The sequence below is a fragment of the Thunnus maccoyii genome, chromosome 5, assembly GCF_910596095.1.
Source record: "Thunnus maccoyii chromosome 5, fThuMac1.1, whole genome shotgun sequence".
NCBI lineage: Eukaryota > Metazoa > Chordata > Actinopteri > Scombriformes > Scombridae > Thunnus > Thunnus maccoyii.
The window spans coordinates 16,447,323-16,469,109 of NC_056537.1; the positions used below are offsets into that span (position 1 = coordinate 16,447,323).

At 39.9% G+C, this 21,787-nt stretch overlaps 1 protein-coding gene across 1 annotated transcript; it reads right to left on the bottom strand.

Annotated features, from left to right (window-relative positions):
* Window positions 1-144: 144 nt before the first annotated feature.
* On the bottom strand, window positions 145-10,855 carry LOC121897395 (transient receptor potential cation channel subfamily M member 1). The gene is given in 23 exon segments (XM_042411835.1): window positions 145-1,574; window positions 1,670-1,802; window positions 2,070-2,275; window positions 2,368-2,512; window positions 2,603-2,623; window positions 3,295-3,469; window positions 3,613-3,864; window positions 3,965-4,093; window positions 4,194-4,325; window positions 4,445-4,576; window positions 4,736-4,964; window positions 5,220-5,629; window positions 5,743-5,883; window positions 5,993-6,043; window positions 6,158-6,292; window positions 6,857-6,957; window positions 7,102-7,174; window positions 8,900-9,023; window positions 9,110-9,284; window positions 9,646-9,817; window positions 9,921-10,045; window positions 10,361-10,574; window positions 10,770-10,855. Coding segments are annotated over 23 exon segments (4,641 nt in total). The 5' UTR covers window positions 10,773-10,855; the 3' UTR covers window positions 145-211.
* Window positions 10,856-21,787: the final 10,932 nt, after the last annotated feature.

Genomic DNA, 21,787 nt, shown 5'->3' on the forward strand with positions numbered 1-21,787 from the left:
TTTCACTATTCTGCACTGACAACTAAGAATAACTGCATGATTTAAAATGTTAAAGAATTTGGTAATGACATTTCATTACTGTCATTCTGTTTTTCTCATTTTTGTGAAAACAGTTTCACAAATTCAGTCAGCAGCCGGTCTATGATGGCAGTCCACCTTTGATTTCAGTTCTCTGCCTTGCTGGTATCACTCAGCTCCTCTTGTCCGCCTCTCATTTCTCTTCCTGTGCATCATCTTCTCTCTTCTCTGCTTCCATTTTCTTTCCTACATCTTCACCTCCAGCAGTTGCCACCCTGCAGGTTTCAACAAGGTTTCTCTCGCTGCTAGAGGCTCCCACCTCCTTGCTAACCATCAGGCTCTTTGCTCTCCTCTCGCTGACATTCCAGCTCTGTGACCTGTGAGACGGCATATACTTTTGAGCTACAGTCAGATACTCAGTACTGTCCGATAGGTTTCTCTTCGCCTTCATCTTTGTCTGGTTTTCCATGGGTTCTGTTGCTGGGGGAGCTCCCTTACTTTCTAAAGGAATTTGATCAATCAGATTCTCCTCTTGCTTAAGCTCTCCGGGAGCAGGGGTAGTTTGAAACTGCTGCGCAAGAGTTCTGACCATTGATACTTTAGGCATGTGACCAAAGACATTGGGGTGCACCTGATACTCCAAGTTTTCTGGCCATTGATTTGGAGTTTTAGTTACCTGCTCCACCAGTGACCTGTAGTTTGCGGTTTGCAGCAGATCATCACCTGCCTCGGCTGGGTTGTAGATGATGCTGCTCATAGCCCTCTTCTTTGTAATAGGGGATGTTTGGTGTTGGGTTTCATCAGGAATATACCTCAAAGATTTAGTTCTCTTTGGAGAAGAGGAAGTTCCCAGTGGCAGTTGGGTGCTCTTTGTGGGTACAGCTGGTTCCACCGGGTCATCAGGAGGGCTGACAATGCTGGTGCTCATGGTCCTCCTCTTTATCAAGGCAGAGGTGGGTTGGTCTTCAACTGGATAGTATCTCAGTGATTTAGTTCTTTTTGGAGGGGAAGAAGGTCTTAGTGTGTTCTTGTCTGTTAGTCTATCTAGCAGCATTGTGCTGCCTTTGTTGGTCATGGTGTCTTGACTTGATGCTGGAGAAACAGGTTTTTGTTCACATGGAGATATGAGAATGTCCACACACGAATTGGGTCGTGTTCTATCCAGACCACCAACCTCTAAGCTCTGACCACCCTCCTTGGCGAGAGTGCAAATACTCCTCTGTCTTTCTAGCCCTGTTTTAGCAAGATCATCAGTGTCCTTCTGCTTCGCTGCAAACTCCTCCATGTCCATGTGGAAGCGGTAAAGACTGTAACCATCAGCGCTGTTAATACTGCCCTGGCGAAGTAGAGAGGAAGGATCACACACAGAGGAGTTTCGCGAGTAGGTTCTGGTCAGCTCCAATTTGTCCACTCCTGCAAGTTTTTCTAGGGCAACTGCCATTCGACCGTGGATCTCCTCCAATTGGGCCAGGCGCAGATCCACCGTCTGCAGGGAGGCCTTCATAGTGTTCTCCCTCTCATTTACCTCCTCCAGACGCATGGACATATTCTCAACTCTGCCAAGAACAACAGAGAAATAGAAAGTTGATGTAAGTATGAAATGTAAGCATCATGCTTAGAAGTCGAAACTATACTTGAAATGAGGGCTCACCTTTCAGAAGTAACCTTGATGCGTTCATCACTGGAGGACTGCTGCTCATCCTCCTTCTCTCGGAAATGTTCCTCCACACACTGTTCTTCAAACTCGTACAGACTTTTTAGCTCCTCGTGATTCAGCCTCAGCTCTGGAAGAAACAAATCATGACAGTGTCAGTCAGTGTGTTTGTTAAATTATCTGTCAGGTTCAAAATATTTCTGTAAATATGTATATCTATCAGTTACAACATGATTATTATTTTTAGAGACCCGGGACAAAAACAAAATATAATTATTTTCGTGTCTGATTTTAAGCATTTGAATGTAACATTATAGCAACTGCAATTATATTGCAGCCTTTTAGTTATTTTAATGAAATTGTGTATAAGTGTTCTGGATTATTAGAGGTGACTAACTGAGGCCGCGGTCCTTCTCATCTAGTTCTCCCTCTTGTCTCCTCCTGGCACACCGTCGAAACAGCCTGTTGAAGAGGATGTAGAGGTGGCTGAAGATGATGAGAGGTGGAGGCAGGATGGGGCGGTCATGGAAGGTCATGATCAGCTGATATCTCTGGAACTTCCACACCTGGTTGGAAATGGACTTGACTTCAAAGAAGGTGTTGCTGTGGGGGCAAGAAACCAAGACTGGTGAGTACAAACTGTAAATGTTTCTTGTAAAATAACAGAGCAGTCAGATGTAGGAGTATATATTTACTTGAAGACAGCAATGAGCAAGTTGACAAGAAGAATGTTTGCTACGAGAAGGTAACAGGCCATAATAGCAGGTGTGAGCCAGGCACCGGGGATACATGGAGGCAGTTTCTTCCCATCCTCATCATACAAATGTTCACCACATGGAGCTGTGGGGAAAAGGCAGTTATTTATAAAAATTATTCTGAGATCTTTAGCTAATTGATTTGGTTTGCATTCTTGTCTTGAAGACTACTCACGGTTGATTTCCATTGCATAGACTTCGAGAAATCCGAGAAAAGTGCGGTCACGCAGAGACATGGAGAAAGCGTTAAAATCAATAAACACAAGATTTCTACATCATACTTCTGTCAGGATCAAGCTGATGTCCATGTAAGAATGGACTATTGTCATCAAAATGTTTCTCCAAATTTGTCAATCAAATAGAAATTGCTTTAAGTCACTTAATTAGTTTATAGCTTTATTAACCAAACTCTAGAATATGCAGCATTTGTTTCAAAGTCTGAGAGAATCAGCAGTCAATCAGAAGCAGTCAATATACTTTCAAACAAAAAAACCTACTTGCAAATTCCTCAGAAACACTGTTTTAATGTTTAATAATCAATGTAATTTAGACTTTTTCAGTGACTGTTCCTTGCCTTCACCCTGACAGAAGAAACATTGACAAAATAAATTGGAGGCAGATGATCATGATTGAGGAGATGAGTTTATGATACCTATTCTGCTCTTCCTCAATGCAAATTATTTTCCACATATTTAAGAGTCTAGTATAAATGTGCCAGGAGAGGGAGACAAAGTATTGAGGGGTCACCATGCAACGTATTACAGTATTACTAAAAGTCACAGAGTTTATGACACAAAGTTAAATGAAAAACACTGATCATCTGCCCAGAATCAGGAAACAGAATCTTACTATGAATTCTAGTCTTACGGTCTATCGAGTCCGCAAAAACCTCTCCATAGATCATCCAGTAGGGCATGTAGAAGATGTTTCTGGCCAGGCGCCAGGTCGGCTCCTCATCAGGGTGAAGGATGGCTTGCCGTGCAACTCCAAAGCTCATAAGCACCACCAGCATGATCACAACAAAGTACATCATGTCAATCATCTGAAAGAAATTAGAAGAAAAATGCATTTCAACTCACTGTGAACTTCTGACCCTTCTCTTTGTATTCACATCATGTCCATCATATCTTTCTTTTTTTTTCAAATGATTTATTTAGCTCAGAGTAAAACACTAAATGTCATTACCATCTTTCCTATCATCATCACATAGGGCCCCAGGTATTTGTTGACTCCAAAGATGTCCAATACGCGAATGTACCAGAAGATGATGTCTATACAGTAGATGACTCTGCCGTAGCCCATGTAAGGCTCATGCTGCAGCCGTAGCATGAGCCCAAGAAGGAAGGTGCAAATGGCAACCAGGTCTGTAATGTTCCAGTACTCCTCCATCCATACACTTATCTTCTGTTTCAGCTTCCCTGGCTCTGACATCAGAATCTAAAGACCAAGGTTGTTATGCAGAGACCATTAAAAACCAACTCAACCAACATTTGAGGTATACTTACTCGATCAAACTGGTCATAATTTTGGCTTTTACCTGTCTGACTTTTTCAGCGCCAAGTGTAAGGATGTATGCAATGACAGTCCACTCTTGTATAGATGGCCATCGCTCCATTTTCACCAGGATGATGTAGTTGTATAACATCAGATAGCCCAGATAGCAAATCTGTCAGACGGAGAAAATGCCATAAAGTCAGTGCAACAAAGTCACTATACTATTTAAGTTTAAAATATTTTGTCTTTTTTGTTATCAGAGGGAAACTTACGGTGTTGAACCAGAATTTGGTGAAGGGCGCATCATAAAACTCAAAGAACCTTTTGCCAATGGGGATTCTGCGGACCTTAGTGCTGCCCTCCTCTTCATCCCCCTTTCGGGAAGTTGTATCATTATTAGGGTCCTACAAGACACAGCAAACTCTTTTTTTTTACTGGTCATCACTTTTCACTGCTGACAGAAAGAGATTATAACAATGTGTTTAAAATAAAGTAATCTGACAAGGTCAGCATGAACCCGGACCTTGCTGGATTTTGTGTCGTCATCCTTTTCTTTTCCCTCTTCTTTGCCTTCAGGTGCATGATAAGACGCGTCATCTCCAAGACGGAAATCCAACAGTAGAATGAAAGGAGGAAAGATAATTCCCAGAATAACCTAGGTGAGAAAATGACCACATTTTTTAGAACTTGCAACAAGTTAGTTGTTTACAGTGAATTTATTACCATCAACAATTATCACAACTTATGATCTCAATATTATAACTGTGAAATATGTTTAATGACTGCTTAAAGAAACACATTTTGGCATGTCAACCTTGAGGCCGGGGTTTTTGCCAATCCTTAAGCAGCCCATCCACATGTCAGTGAGCAACATCTGGCTGCAGGTGTGGGCAATGAAGTCACGTTGCTTAGCAGCCACAGCCAGCTTCAGACAGGTGGAGTTGCTCCAGTTAACCAGCTCGTACGTCAAGAGTTTCATTGCCACCTGTTCATCATGTTTGTAGGACTGGTCCAACAACTCGTAGGCCAGCTGGCCAAATTCTCTGTGAAAGGGAGAAAACAATAACAACCATTTGTGTGATGTCAAAGGGAGGTTAAAGATAAGATCATTTTAATAATAATTATAATAGCAAGCATGTAAAAGTGAGCCTCAGCTGTTTAATGAAATGGACAAGTCACCAAGATAAGGTACTAAAATTATGGTGATATGCACTTGGGCTTACATCTTGACAAAATAACTTGTGATTCTACAACTGAAACCTTCAAGACAGATGTTATGTCGTGATATCAGTACTGACTTGGAGTTGTTCTCCAGGTCTTGGGAGATGTCATCCACCAGTTCACTCTCAGAGCACTCATGGGCCATGGCCTTGAACAGTTTACAGGCTACCAGAGCTTTGGCCATAGCTTCCTCTCCACGCTGCCAGAGGAACAGTGACATCTTCTGGCGCTTCATCAGCACTGCCCACAGCATCAGCTCGTGAAAGGGATATTTGAATCGACAGACCTCGGGGTCATCCACGTCAATTTCCACCTCTTCCTCTTTTTTCTTTTTTGGCTTTTTCTTGCCTTTTGTTCTAGGTTCATCATCCTAACAAGAAAATTAAAGAATTATCATAAATCATTCTGCTCTGTTGGTTTTTAAAAAAAATTATTTCATATTGGTGCTGTGTTTTGTTAGTTCATTTAAAGTGTTTTAAAACCTCACCTCCATTCCTAGAAGCTTCAGAGCTTTTGGCTGCAAGAAAATGTCAAAATATGGCAGTTAATATCAAATACAGTTTTAAATGATGGACAAGCCATAATCATTTATTTTCTTACCCTTTTCAGTCCATACAAATTATTGTAGAGGTTGCGGAAAGCCTTCCTGGTGTAATTGCTTCTGTAAGCTCCACCCATGAGGCACTCCAGCACCAGACCAATATCAATCAAAGTGATCTGATAATCTGGGGGAAGGTTCCCCTGCAGAATCACCAAAGTAACATGAAGTATAGTAATTATGTTGAGATAATACATTGTTGAAAATATCCTTATTAACAGCAAAAACTCTCAGTAGGAAAAATCATTTTACCTTTTTGACATCTCTAACCACAGCATGCAGTGTGTTTGCAGGGCCCAGTTTCTGAGAGAAGAAAAGAGAAAGTATTAGTTTTTTTTTTTTCATATTTGACAGATTTGTATTTTGAGGCATTCAGAATGACTTTCAGTTTGATTTGCTGCAGTGCGTCAGACTCACTGTGTTGTATAACTCCTCCAGTCTGGGAATGGTGAGGAAGTGGTGAATATTGACCCCATTCTCAAGGAGCAGCTTAACAAAGTCCACTCTGTCCAGCACCAGAGCATCCATCATAGCCTGCTCCAGAGAGTTCACCTAATCAGAAAGTAATATTTAGTGCCGAGTAATTATTATTTACATAAAACCTTTATTCTCTCATATTTCCATCTGACATGAAAGTTTTTCTTATAAACTCCACCCTTACCCAACGAATCAACTCTAACTTCCTCGGATCGGTTTCCTCTGGAGGTTCAGGTTTTGCCTTTCCTTTCCCCTTCCCCTTCTTTCCTCTGGTTTTATTGCGAGGAGCAGTGGCGGGACTCTTCTGCTTCTCCTGGTTTGGGGCTGCAGCGGTTGTAGTGTTGGCGATGGCACCAGCAGGCTGACCAAGCAGGAATAAAAAAGGAAGAAAGCTGTGGCTCCTCTTTGCTTAAACATCAGCATATCAATCATATTTTCTTCTATTGTTTTTATTTGTTGATTTCATTGAATCATCTGAGAAGCACAACTCTGTTTAAGATCATTCTGTCCTTCTGCTATAGGTTGAGAACCCCTGGTTTCTATTTCAACAGATTTTTGGATTGTAAAACTAACTTTGCAACTGAAGTGTACTCATGTGGAATAATTAATTTACACTTTTCAGAGGTTAGCACCACTCACTGGTAAATTGTGTCCATAGACAAAGATGTGATTGCGAGCAATATCCACTCTGTTCCAGGCCAGAGCCAAACTTAGCTGGTCAGCTGCTGAAGCATTCGTGCCTGATGCAAAACAGATGAAGAGTCAGAGAGAGAAGCGAGAGATGGAGAGAGTAGTACACAGTAAGAAAAATACTGCTCTTAGATGCATACGAGTATATGTATTGGAAGTTGACCTTATTGCTCAGATATTTAGTCAGATAATACCTTTTAACAAGGCAGTAAGGATGGCCATTTCAATATCTTGTTGTCCCTCAGAACCCATTCGAAAAACTGTGATCTATGTGTGAGAAAGAAACAAAAAAAGAGAAGAATTGAGCAAAGTTGTGAAATAGGCAGGCATATAATGGTTGAATCAGTTAGTAATTAACCACATAAATGGGTTAATGAATTAATGAATGGGTGAAATCATACAAGGAATGTATTCCCATCTCTAACTGTAGCTGTAAACATGTGATGACAGCTGATGCGAGATTCTTTCAGCAGGACCTCTCACTCCAGCACGCTGTGGCTAATTTACTTGTCAGACAGAGTGATAGTGCTTGCCTTGTTATAGACTCGACTATATCAAATGAAATTACGCTGACGGGTCTGTCACATGTGCAGCCGTGGTAAATGGGATTAGGTTGGCATGAATGCGTGGCAAGACGCCAAAAGTTTCAGAGCTGGTCTCAGGATGCATCGATAATAAGCAGCATGCATCAGTATGAGACAGTACAAGACTGAAAACTTGTGTTACTCTTCCAGACAGTTGTGTGCTGCGCTGTCCGTGTCCTTTGTTTTTGCAAATAGGGAAACTTTTTTTAAAAATGGTAAACCCATAATTCACTTAAATGTTGTTTGCTAGTGTTACATCACTGCAAATTTCAGCACTTTAAATCTGTATTTTTATTTGTCTAACCCAGCTGTTCACATTGGATGCACTTAGGATGAAAGGATTATGTGGGTACTAGACGGTAATACTGATTCACCTGTGGGTTAGTCATGGCACTTTAGATTAATAGCAGGCAATAGTGTGACCTCTTAGTTGCATATAAAGAGCTCAAACAATTTGGCAATTCTGTCGCATGGTCTGGGTCGGGTATCAGTGCAAACCAAATGGTACGGGGGAAAAGCCCACAGCGGTATGATCTTTGAAAAAAGCAGTTTAAGTTGCTTATCTGGTATGTTGGAGCATTAGGCAGTCTAATACATCAGGGATAGAGGATGCAGTCTCTCTGGTGAAGTGATAGCACTTTGGGGACTGAAAAAAGCCTAGGGAGTGGAGAGAGAGAGAGAGGAACCTAGCTGAGGATTAGGGAGATGGATCCTCTCCTCCATCTGTGTGGTGCATGCTTACTGTGAATGGATGAAGTAAGAGCCTCTGCTAAGCAGGTGGTAGAGTGCGCTGATCTTTCCCCCTCCAAATGTATGGAGTCTGGAGATTATATCCGCTGGGTATTACAAACTACTAATCACATCACTTACGGAAATCTGCTGGAGATGCACAAATGCTGCCGCTATGTATTTATCAAGGGTCTCTGGCAAACACATTGGAGAAACACTCTCAGCTCTGGGATTAATCGGCTATCCGTGAAGACTCTTACCGGGGTGTTCGCTTCAATGTACAGCAGCGAACTGCATTGTTTACATGAAAGTAAACAGTTTAATGCTGCAGAATATGACACCATCACCCCTTTACAGCTGTGTGCTTATACATAAGGGTTGATGATGAAGCTGCGAATGCCCTGGATTACATGACATACAGTACCACACATGAGCACAACACGAAGGAGAAATGACAAGCAGGTTGTGGGGATTATGTTTATTCAATATGTTAATGGAAACACAAAGAGGAGTGGAATGGATGAACGACGATGGAGACCAAATGCTTCACAACTCAAATATGTTTATTGATTGAAACATTTTCAAATACAAGACAAATGTGAAATATGAGACACTTTAGTGTATTAACACCTTATTTTTGTTCCTTTATGAGGATTCTCTTGTTTATCCTTCTACTCACCAGTTCCCTTTTCTTCATGCACTCCATAACCATGAGCAGGATCTGCTGCGACTGGCTTTTGGTATAATTGAAAGTCTTCTGTATGGTCACCAAAAGTTGGTCTCTGACGTCATCATTAACCAGGCTGGAGGAGGAGGTTCAAAGGTAAGATTTCAACTTTTTCCTGGAGGAATGCTAACAGCAAAAGGGGAAAATCATCTGAAATCTCACCCTCCATCCTCTGAGAACTTGTGTGCGAAGGAAATGATATCGGAAGCACGACCGCTGCCGTCACACACCACCACGGGAATGGGAGGGTCATCTCTCAGACTCTCCAGGGCGATGGAGATAACGTTGGGACCCCCCTCCACTATCAGACACACCAGAGGGACCCCCTGGCCCAGACCTGGAAAACACAGCAAAAACAGTCATTTCTTCCATTCATCCATTTATTACTAAACTATCACCTTATAGTAATGTCAAGATAACACAACAGAACTTTAAGTGAAATGTTGAAGCAGAACACATTGATGTGATGTGTGAACAGACAAAACCAGAGGAGGGAAGGAGTGAAGTCAGTGGTGACAGCTGAGCATCCCTTTGCTGTCCCTGCCTTATTTGAGCTCCAGGCATAGGATGACAAAGGGAAGCCCACAGGTCACAGAGGAGCTCTCCAGCCACATGTCCAACAAGACCCTGGTTCACACTCACATGTTATGGAGGATGAAGCACGCTTTCTGTTAAACATGGAGCACTGTGTGACTTACGGGTGTTGATCTTCTGCAGGGAGATGTGCTTCTCCAGCAGTCGACGAAGTTTGACCTCGGAGCCGTACTTCCCGCAGGTGCCATTGTCGGTCAGGATGAAGTGGGAGTGGCTGTTGTTGAGCACAGCCAGCTTGCTCAGTGGGTTGGCCATCGTCTGATAAGGTCTGGTTACCTGGAAAGAGAAGAAGAAATGAGCTCAAAATGTTTCAAGAAGAAATATTAGTGTGAAAGAGCTCGCTTTGAAGGAAACTAAACACAGCTGCAGATGCTCTTACATCTTTTCCAATGAGATCCTCTTTGTTTTCCAGGATCCCCCATGGTGCAATTCCAATCGCGCACACTTTCCCTCGTGACTTGGAGGAATGCTCCTTTAAGGCATCTCCAACGTGACGGATCACCCCTAAGTTGTAAAAAGGAAAATATAGCAACATGAATAATGCCTCTTTTAAGTGCCTAATGGGGATGCATCATGGGACACACTGTGGTTACTGCACGCAAACTCCACACAGATTGTCCTTTATAATGAATTTTTCCCACAAAAGCTCTAATTATAGTGCTTAAATCTGTAACAATGGGTTGGTCAAATCTCCCCTAGGAAATTGCAGAATAGGTGTTATGTAATGACAATTTAGAGCAAAGGTAATCTACTAATGTCACAAACTGTTATTTGTTAAGTGAACATTAAAAGCATAATCCTGAACTGTCAGTGCCCTACCTGTGTTGACTCCACCCGTGAAGATCCAAGCTCCGGTGGTGACAGCGGCTTTGATCAGGCCTTTGCCGAAAACTTGCTTGAGCTTGGGCTGGAGGTCGAAGTTCTGGAGACCTCCGTGCACAGAGATGAGCAAGGTGGGCAGCTCCAACTGCCAGTCCTTCACCATCAAATGCAGCAGGTTGTCAGGCTTTGTCTCATAGGAAACCCGGATATACTAGGGTAATAAAAGATGGGAAGAATTCAGCACAGTCCTTTCTGCCTTAAATTTAAAACATTTTAAAGTATAGGTCAGATATGAGAGGCTGTTTAATTACATCGGCAGGTCACATCACATCCTCCCATGCTGTTGTAACTTCATGCAGGACCAACTGTGTGAACAGAGAGGCCATTTTTCACTGCTGAAACTCACCATGGCCTTGTTGATGAATCCTCCACCCTGGAACTCGATTACACCAAAGGCATCTGTTGGGTAGGTCCTGGTGTGCTTGATCACACTCCATTTATCCTTCGGGTTGTCAATCTGTACCAGCTGGTGTGTCTCCTCTACTGAGGTGGCACCGGGAGGGATGGCCGCGTGCTGCGTTGTCAGCTGACCACAGGCACATCTAGATAGATCACAGAACAAGAATCACTCAAAGGCTGTGTGGCCTGGTACCTCGTGTCTGAACTTCAGACATTGTAGAAATCCCTGAGTAGTGTAATACTCAGTGGTATCAAGGGAAGGAATGATGACAAGTACTGAATGACACTGCAGTTTTTTTCTGCTCATGAAGGCTGTATGTATTTTTATCAAAAAATACATATTGAGGAAGCTCTTTCATGACTGTGCCCATTTCTTTGGAAATGTATAACCTGTCTCAAGCAGTAAAACTTTCAAACTTTTTGACAGAACAGAAGTGTTTTCATGAGTTTTGGAGTCATGTTCATGTCATCTCATATAATAAACAATATCTATATAGCTGGTGTTGTAACCTGAGTCCATTTGTATATGTATATACACAAGTATTTAAAAGGTAATTTGAAGACCATAATTACCTGGTCGGGTCCTTGCTGGGAAATATGTGAATACATTCTCGTTTTTGAAAGGTTCTCTCAATCCAAGCTCTCTGCGCCTGATAAAGAGAAGATTTGAGAGAAAAGAAAAGTGTTAGTTTACATCACATGCTGTCATGCCGGAGTCACAGGGAGATCATCCTTGCCGATATCTGAAAAGTTTCTATTTCAAAATCCTCTTAGCAGTAATCCTGGCTAAAATATGAGGACTATTTGCACCCTGTGAAGAAACACACAGATGACAGAGAGGGGAGAAATATATTCAAAGTGGAAAGGTTTCTGCCGAGACTTAAATATAAATTCAGCTTAAATTGCATGTTGTCTGGTATCAACAGGTAAAAACTCTGTTTGGCACATTTAAATCGACCCGAAGATCAACTGGTTTCATCCAGAACATTTTCAGTTATTTTTGAGATTATTAGAGCAGAGCTGATGTCGCTGAACAACTCTGTGGAATTAGACACCTTTCATTGTCTGTTCGAGCTTCATAAGCAGCCAGTGAGAAATATCACACAAAAGTACTCTGCCCACACACTATGTCAAATCAAATCTTTTTCCAGTCCTGAGAAAAAATAACCCGAGTTCAAAGCAAAGTTTCTCTGAAGGCCATTGTTGACAGCAGAGGCCCAATTAAAACCGAAGCAATGGGAGCATATCTTTCCAGGAAAACACTGGGAAATTAAACAGAAGAAAAAATAGTAATACTTTTTAAGCTTTAATACCTTAAAATATACTTAATGTACAAAATCTCCATTTAACTTTACCCATAAGCCTGAAGCCATGTGCGTGTAAATGAAACACCATAGATAAATCTAATGAAGTCTTGTGATCGGGAATCACAAGTATCCATAACACAGTACAGTTACTGTTCTCTCTTCCTCTCTCTCTCTCTCTCTCTCTCTCTCTCTCTCTCACTCTCTCTCTATCCTCTATCTATCTGAATAGCAGCAGCTTCAGCCAGGAGGGAGCTGCAGCAGTGCGGCTGCTCTGCAACACCACAAATATAATATATAAGTATGATAAATCCATATAATAAACAGTATATGCATGCTCTACATTAAAGAAAGCTATCCACAGCAAATCTCTGGACACCTTTTAGCCTATATGTTGATTTTATATTATATTATTAATAGTGAGAAGACAGATTCTTTAAATATTAATTTGTTCGATCGGGTCTATGGTTGTTTTTTTTTTTACAGCCTGTCAACACACTATAAATACATACTCATATATGAGTTCAACTGCTGTAGTACTGCTACTGCTCTATATGCTTTAATCCACGTTTCATCTTTCCATCCATGCATTATATTAAAACGGTTCTCATTTCTGTACCCCATTACTGTTTGTTATTGCAATGACCTGATTTTCCCACCAGAATCCTTAAAGATTTATCTCATTCAGTCAGATAATGACTTGATTTAGTAGATAAAATTAATATGTTGAACAAATGTTTTTCTAAATCGGTAAAACAATTTTCTTTTAAGTAAAATAGTTCCTATTAAACTATTTGATTGCATGAAAACGTGAAATTCCTAATACTCTAGGTTTTTGCAAAAAAGTATTACCACCCTTTTGTGTTTCCAGAAAGTCCGAGACACAGTGTGGTTTGTTGCTGTCTGTCTTGTCTCAGCAGTTTTCCATCTCAGTGTTATCACGGTTCAGTAAGCAACCAGAACTCAAAACAGAGCTGCCCACTCACATTCACCCCATCTGAATCCACATTCTAGGGTCTATAATTTGTAGCACATCGCTTGCCAGTAGGTCTACTAATTTAGTCATAAAATAAACCAGTAATGAAAAGAGCTTTAAAGAGTTGCAGGTATAAAATGTAAATACACTTACACACAATCTTCTGTCCGAGCTGCAGAGTCCTATCTCTAGTGCTGCTGGAGTTTAAGTCTAAAGAGTACAGAAGAAGTCTGCTGCTCCTCCACCAGAGCTTTCTCCTGGTGCTGCACTCCCAGTCAAGTGGTCTCATTGAATCCCACAGGACATGAAACTTCTTCACTTTATGAGGGCCAGTTAATATGATGAGCATGTGAGCAGGGTCTTTGTTCGCCCAAGTCTCATGACTCCAGTTCAAGGTAATCCTTTTGGGAGTCCCATGACCCCTTCTCCATGCCCACAGGGTATTTTCATCCTTCGCTTGAACAAGGCACAATAAATCTACTTTGATAACCGGCCCCTAATCTCCCAATTTGTTGAAACTCCTTTCTTTGTGCTCACTTCACAGTGTGGAAGATCTTAGCTTGTGTGAGAAGACGGAGAAGAGTGGACGACCTAAAAGTGCTGCAGTCTCGTTCAGAGGCTCCCCAACTTTTCATTTGAAAATTTTCACCCCCTCCAACTACTTTGATTTCAAACCAATTTGCATAATTGAGAGAATTGGATGCAGGCATTCTTTTGGCAGGCGCCTTGTTAAGACATGACTGGTCTCCAGTTGGGGGCAAGGTCAGTCAATGCTAATTGCAGTTAATCTCTATTTCCACCCACGCTGTTTTTGTGGAAGAAAAGAAAACTCGGCAGACCAGCTATTCAATATTCTCTTAATCTTGATTTTTAATTTTGGTAATGTTGAGCGGATTTGTATTTCAAAACGTGTAAGATAAAGAGCTTCCAGCAAACTGAATGAAACAGGATGTTACTGTTGAAAAATACAAGAATTATCCTACTGGCTGCTGTCTATTTAAACTTTAGGCCAAAACAGATGATTTGGATATCAAGTACCCAAAGTGTATCAAGTGTAAAAGTCTAAAATTAATCCTGTTTATTACACATGGACTTTATGAAGCAGTATACAGCAATGAAGACAATTTAAAGTCATTAAGGGCTTCTGGGGACATGCTTAAATAACTAGAGGAAAGCTTTAGTTGAGCTGGAGGGAGAGATGGAGTTAACAAGCGCAAAGTCGTAGACATCCATTTAAAACCTTCCTCATGTGAAATGGTTTGATAAGCACTCCTTATATGGTTGAAGTTAGCAGTTTGAAGCTTGACAGCAACTCATGGTGAAGAAGAAAAGGGAAGTTGGTGGTTGATGACTAAGAAAGACACACACAGAGAGATATCTGCCTAACTTCCCCCTTCTTTTGGTCCTGCTCTAGTAAAAAATGCACGTGGGTCGTTGTTAATTATAGTTGAAGAAAACAAAGCGCATTTCCAGAGGGGTTTGGCCAGTATGACGCAGTTATTTCAGCTTACTTAAACTCATTAACCACAGCAATTAAAACCAAAATCCAGTCAGCAACCGGCTGCCTCGTTAGAGCTGCCTTTGAGCACTTACAACAAAAACCTTGAAGAATTAGATACTGCAGGATCAGATTGTGACACAACAAGCAAATTAACAAGACTTAAGCCGAGCCTCGATAACAATAAACAACATTCATTCCAACACGCAGACTTTTCTGAGAAAATGATCGATCGAAAACAAAAGACAGTTGTGTGAGATGGAAATTATAGTTGCTGGATTCCTGAAAGGGACAGATACAAAAGTACTGAGGGTATTTATTACCTCTACTTAAACATGTTTTATGAACTGTACTGATATTTTACGACACTATAACACAATATATGTCTCTGGTGGCACATGCATATCTTTCTATTCTAATTCTCCCCATGAATAACTACTTTTACTGGTTCCACTATGCAATAGTTAGTTAATCAAGATCGCAGACAGACACACAGTCCACACACACTATATGCCATACATTCATGCCTTTTTGCACTTGAATCACATGGGCCAAGTCTCCTGACCCACAGCTTAGTGAGCAACTAGATCACAGCAAATTTGTTCCAGTGCAGCTACAATTACATGGACTCTTCAGCCCCACCAGTCATAAGGAAAAGGTATAATGATGGCTGTATTTCTGTTCGCTGACATATGACCCAGTCTAGTTCAGTGCATTTTAATTTAGTTTTAAATCATTTAATTCTAATTGTTTTTACAGTCTGTAGCTCGACAGATTTGACTGAAAACGAATCGTGTCAGATGTGTCAAACGAACACATCACTTATTCTGAATATTGTAGAAACGGTGGAATTCACACAACAAAAGCCTCATCAGCACAAGTGAAATGGATCAGAAAGGATTTGGGGGTCCTATGTGGAATGTGATGTCACCAGGGTTGAAGATAAAAGCAACTAATTGCTCGGCTTTGGTATTGAATGGCGATGTGGTTGGAGTTTGATGCAATGTGACAGGAAGAAAACCCATGTAGACCCCTTTACTGTCTAAAAAAATATTTCAGACTCATGGTCGAATCCCACGTGGACCGAATAAAAAGCTGCCTTTTACTTATTTTCACTTGAGGGGAAAGATATTTGGACAAAGCGACACACTCGAGTTACAGGCTCTCGACAAATTTGCATCAACTGTGGATCTAACTGTTTGCAGTTTGTAAATGCACTCATTGTCCTCCTGGGTTTTGAAAATCCAGTTAGCCATCACGAGTCCAACATGTCACTGATTATCCCCAAGAGTTGAGGGAGTCATAAGACATGTTTTAAAGCTGCTGTTTTCCTGTTTTCCCCAAAGGAAAGTCTCACTGAAAAAAAACGAGACCACATGAAAAATTACATAGTCAGGGGACCAGAATAAAGATCGTGCCTGCATAAAAACTAGCGAAGTTATTTGATCTTTTTGTATCAGAATAGAAGCATCTCATAGCATGGAAACAGATTTAAGTGAAATAACATAATAATTTATAAGCTATAACAGCAGGTCAGCCAACAGTTTTAAGAGTTTTGACTACCACTATATGGAACAAAATGACAAACTAGAAACATTACTGCAACACTCAATTAACAGATATGATCTTGAATGTTATAATCATGCAAAATAAATAAAAGCGAGTCCCCTAAGAGACAATCTGAAGCAAATCATTTCATGGGGTAATCATATTGGTGTAAATCCGCAGAATAAAATCTTCAGTTTCCTTTTAGCTTGTAATATTTTCTATTTGTTTTAATTCACACTTTAGGTACAACAACGCTGCTATGTTTGTACTTCAGTTGTGAGAAACCCAGTAAAAATACTTTTACTACAAGATCCTGCAACATTTGAACATCTTACTTTTTTCACAAGCTTTTCCGACTTTCACACATAGCCCGGCCCCGGCTCTAGACGTTTCTGCTCAATCCTGACCTGAGCCTTAAAGCTTTTGAGGATTCTTGGCTCTCACCTGACCTGAGCCTGATGCAGTCATATGACCCTGCAAACCCCATTGTGAAAATTTCAGAGTTTCTAAACGTTGCCTTAGCAGTTTTTATATAGTTAATTCAATTTAGGGCTCGAGCCTGAAATCTATCTGTGAATAGTTAAAAACCTGACCATAGAAAATATTGAACAGGAAGCTTCAATTTCTCAGTAAAAGGGGTAAAAGGTTAGTGGAGGCAGCTTATTTGCTGGTGAATAGTGTTATTTGTATAGTACATCACAGAGGGACATGAATGCATTGCTAAGTTGATTCATGGCAACAGATTAGTATCATGTGAATACATTAAACTGAATATAATAATTAGGATATGGTCATTACCTTTCTAAAAATGTGTTTTATCAACCCATTCTACACCAGAATCATGCGATGCCTGTTTAAAAATTAAAACAGAGCCATTTTCTGTTGTTAATAACAAGCAAAGCTTTTACACTCATTTTTTAATTCGAGTGTCATCCATCCAGACTGCATTCAAAGAGGTATTGCCTTTATTCTATTTATGATGTACTACACTTTGGATGAAAAATAAATCCGTCTCCATACCATGACCTGCTGTAAATGATGAAGTATACGCCTGTCATTTGAATAACGCAGATAAAGCCATGATTAAAAACTGTCATCACAACATTACGAATATGCATGATCAGAAAAAAAAGGGACAATTATTATATCTTTGCCGTCTGGTCTTTGTAGCTGATGAGTTTATATTTAGCAACATATCCGATCTCATTAAAAGTGCAGCGCTATTCAGTTGAGAGCCATGACATTGCTGATTGCTTTACAGAGTAAAAAACCTCATTTAAAAAGGCTCTGGATTATACAAAGAATATTAATCTCGCCAAATAAAGCTTGCTCTAATGTACAGAAACCCATCACACTAAATTCGTCTGATGATGTCTGAGTCAGATTTACTGTTAAAAATATACATCAGGAGTCAGGCTGATTTAACCACATAGAGAACAATTCCCTTGATATTTAAAATATACATTTTTAATTTACTGATTATGACTATGCACTACATGTTATCTATAAAAACTGAAACCCAATGTGCTTTATGTGTTTTATATTACAAAGTGTATGGTTTATTTTCCTACTTCATGTTGTTTTTTTTTTTTTTTTTGGAAAACTGGAATCTTTGTTTAAATTTGCTCATCATTTTTAAACTATTTGAATAAGAAAGTCTTTTTATAGTTTAGCCTCTTCAACATTTCACCTCTGTTCTGTACTTACATGCATCCACAAAAGTGCACACTGAGTTAGTTTGTAGTGTGCACGCTCTAATCCCAGAATACACTGCTCGATGGATTGGGAGTAGAAGCATGCATGTATGCACAATTTACATCTTTCTTGCTTTCAAGGACATGTTAACAGGAGTGTGTTAATCACATGAAAGCAGACATTAGAAATATATAAAAGTCCTTAATCTGTCATGGCCGTGGTTGTCCATACTGGGCCATTATGAAGGATTAAATGGCAGTACTGGAGCGAGCAGCTCTTGAAGCCTGCTCAGCTTCAAACATCACTTAAAAGTAAGTTTGCAGGGATGGGAGTGCAGACCATGTGCACACCGAGATATACGACTAGCAGTCCTGAATGGAGCGTGTCATTATGCCGGGACACAGGGTCTGGAAAATGATTGGTTAGGACTTAATGTGGAGTATGGCCAGCTCATAGTAATGCTCCATGTGACATACTGTGCAACAAAAGCCACTCATATATATATATATATATTCATATGGTTTCTGGGTTCAAAAAGTTAACAAAAAGCAACTAAGATTCAGTTATTATAAATAAAAAATCTTTAGAGCAACACCAAACATTTAACTAACTCTGAAAATGAATGCCACTACTCAATAAAAAGGTCAGGATATCATAAAACCTTTTCAAGACAAATTAGAGGAAGGAGCAAACTCAGTAATGCAATACAGAATCACCTGTTGAATGTGACACTTGCCTGCTGAACAGACTTCATCTTACCTTCTGCGAGCCAGATGTGGAGCGTTTGAGGGAGGACCGTTTAAAGGTGCCACTGGGGCCCTTGTTGTCCATGTTGAAGACTCAGATTATGCTTCACAGAAGCAAGTCAGACTGACTTTAGACAGGGATCCTTCGAGAGCAGCGTCAGGTCAGGGTTCACCAGCAACGTCAACATTAGAAACAGACAGAAACCCTAGAGAGCCGCTACAGGAACGAGGCATAACAACAACCTCTGGATTTACACTTTTAAAAATTAGCAAAATTCACCATCATTAAACGTTTCAGTGCTTCTCTCTCCTCGCTCAGCTTACTCCCGACTGACAAGACAGGGATCCCGGCTGGGGATATAAATCACTCGATGACACACTTGACACATAGACTCTTTTCCTCTGCCGGGCATCCCATAATCAGGCTTAATGCAGCCGGCTCTTATGAAGCCTCAGAGTCTAATGGATAGAGATTTAATAAATGGTTATTGAAGGTAAATCTACTTTGGCGCACCACAACCCCAAAAAAGGCTTAGAGAGACCATGCTGTGAAGCTAAAGTTAGCCGGCGGAAAGCCAAAGGTTGTCCCACCAGATGAGGCTCAGTATGTTTGAAAGGGAAGACAGGAGCATCCCATCAGGGTGCAAACGGAAAGGTATGCAGAGATACAGAATGTGATGCAGAGGCAAAAAGCCACGATTAATTCTCAGTGATGAACACTGCTTTGAATCTACCAGAGGCCAGTTCTCTGGGAGAAACACACCAGGAATATTCACTCCAATAATTTCAAGCAGCACACCTTGTACCTGCCTGTCCCGTCATTTAAACCAATCTCAAAGAACTATGGTCATTATCACCAGGACAAAATGTCCTGTAATAGCTGTTATAGTTTTGTATCTAATCCCTCATTTCCACTTAATGACAACATTTTATTGTTAATATTTTGTTCAGCTCCACATAAAGTAGTCCCACAACACAGATTTAGAGAAGCTCCATGTTAAGTATTGTTAAGAGTTTGACCTGTTATATAATACATACAAAATTAATGGAAAATGAAACTATTAAGTCTTAATACCACTCAGCATTTGGCCTACCCTGACAAATAGTTTGCTATTCATTAACCGGGCTTGATAATAAAAAACGAACATCAGTAGTAATGAACTGTATCACTTTAATGCTGAATTTATAACTTCCACACCAACTGAAACCGGTTATGCAATGTCATTATGACTCATTATTTCTACTGAATGTTTAGCTGAGTAGAAAATGTCAAATTGAAGTGCCTCAACTTCTAAATACTAGAATCTAAATCATCGTCTCCCATATAGCGGATCTATTACAGGCTGTTACATACATCAAAAAACGAAGTGTATGCATTTTTGTACATAGATTTAGCATTTTTTTCGAATCAAATGAGAGCAACCATCTGAGCAACATATGGGAAAAGATTCAAGTTTCAGTCCAGCTGAGACAGACAAATTAGATATGCAGCAACTCCCTCTACTGGATACGAACTGGAATGGTTATAAGTAGAAAATAATGATCGCAATAGTTTGCCAAACTGACCTTGTCTATATTAATGTAATTCCATCATTTCCTTGGCAAAACTCTTTAAAATCCAGTTTTCACTTTCATTTCCTACTAAGTAACTTTAAGGTTATAAAAATCATCTCTGTCTAATAGTATCACATACTCTATATAGTGTGTTAGTTTGTCCCAGTCCTTTATTAAAGCTATAGTATATTATTGGCTATGTATTAGATGTCTGATGCAGCATTAAATACACATTTCCCCTGAATTGAGCCCAACATATTTGGCATATTTGTACTCTTTGGGATCTTAAAATAAATGCATGCCAGTTTGAATAAAGATTGGCTGCACAGCGAGAGTTTATAATGACTGATCCACCTCCAGGAAAGTATATAAGTATATAAACAAAATATTCACAGAAGCACATTTTTGCAAATAAAAATCCCAGCAGAACCATGTGTAAGTGCAGCAAAAAGATAACTATTCTACAAATCCACAACATGCAATCAACAAGTACCTACTGTGCTGTTATCAGCCTGCGCATCAGCATACAAGCATACTTCTTTTGGAAAGTGAAGAATGTATTCCTCCAGTCTTTATCTCAAACATGGCGCAAAAAATTATCTTGAAAACAGTAAACAAATAACAAGAAACATGAATGGAGGATCTGCAGCCATGTGTGTCTTAGTGTTGTCTGCTCTAAGAATGGATAATGCGTAATTTCTCCTAGTAAGCAGACGCAAATGAGATTTATCATCTGTTGGTAGCTGTGCATGTGTCAGTGGAGGAGATTATTTGTCTCAAGAAGAAGGCAGAGCACTGAGAGGGCAGAAGCAAGAAGGGATATTGACTTGAACGTGTAGAAAATGTATACCTAACTGTGCAAAGATGAAAAAGGTGGATAAAACTGAATATTGGAATGATGTTGGGCATTACTCAACAACTGTGTTATACAGCTTAAATGAAATTAACATAATTTTAAATTAATTTTCTGTATTCAAATTCTATTTCTTTGTTAAGATTTTCCTCAGACGCACATCCAGACACACACAACTTTGCTGAATCTTGAGTAAAAAGCTGCCAGCATAACTACATTATAATTTTCAAAGTGGGATAACACTACACACATATGCCACTTCAACATAAACAGAAGAAGATGACTCTTGTTGCTACATTACAACATAAAAGTGGTATTAAATAAATAGATTTTTACGTTCAACAATAAATTTACAGCAAGGGACATACTAGTACATTATATTGTATATGTATATATATAGGTGTGATAGGTGGTTTGGATTTTTAATGTCAGCAAGGGCTGCTGACATTTGTGGATTTTTTGCAGAGTTCACTGTGGACTTTGGCCATTTGTAACACCCACTATAGCAGAAGACATGAAAAAGTCCACAAAAAATTACAATTGTGTTGTAATGTTGGCATAATTGTTTTTTCAGGCAGACGGTAATATTTCAAGTAAATCCAACTTGACATGAATGCATCATTGAAAAGGTTATTGTTGGCGGAGGAGGTGAGTAGTTAGTAGACTAAAAATAAATCTCCCTTATGTCCACAATGCATGTTAGAAAATGATGCCTTATGAAGTACATTTTAAGTCAGTTCATTCAACTAATCATGTTTGTTTTTATTCTTCAGTTAAAATTAATGTGTCAG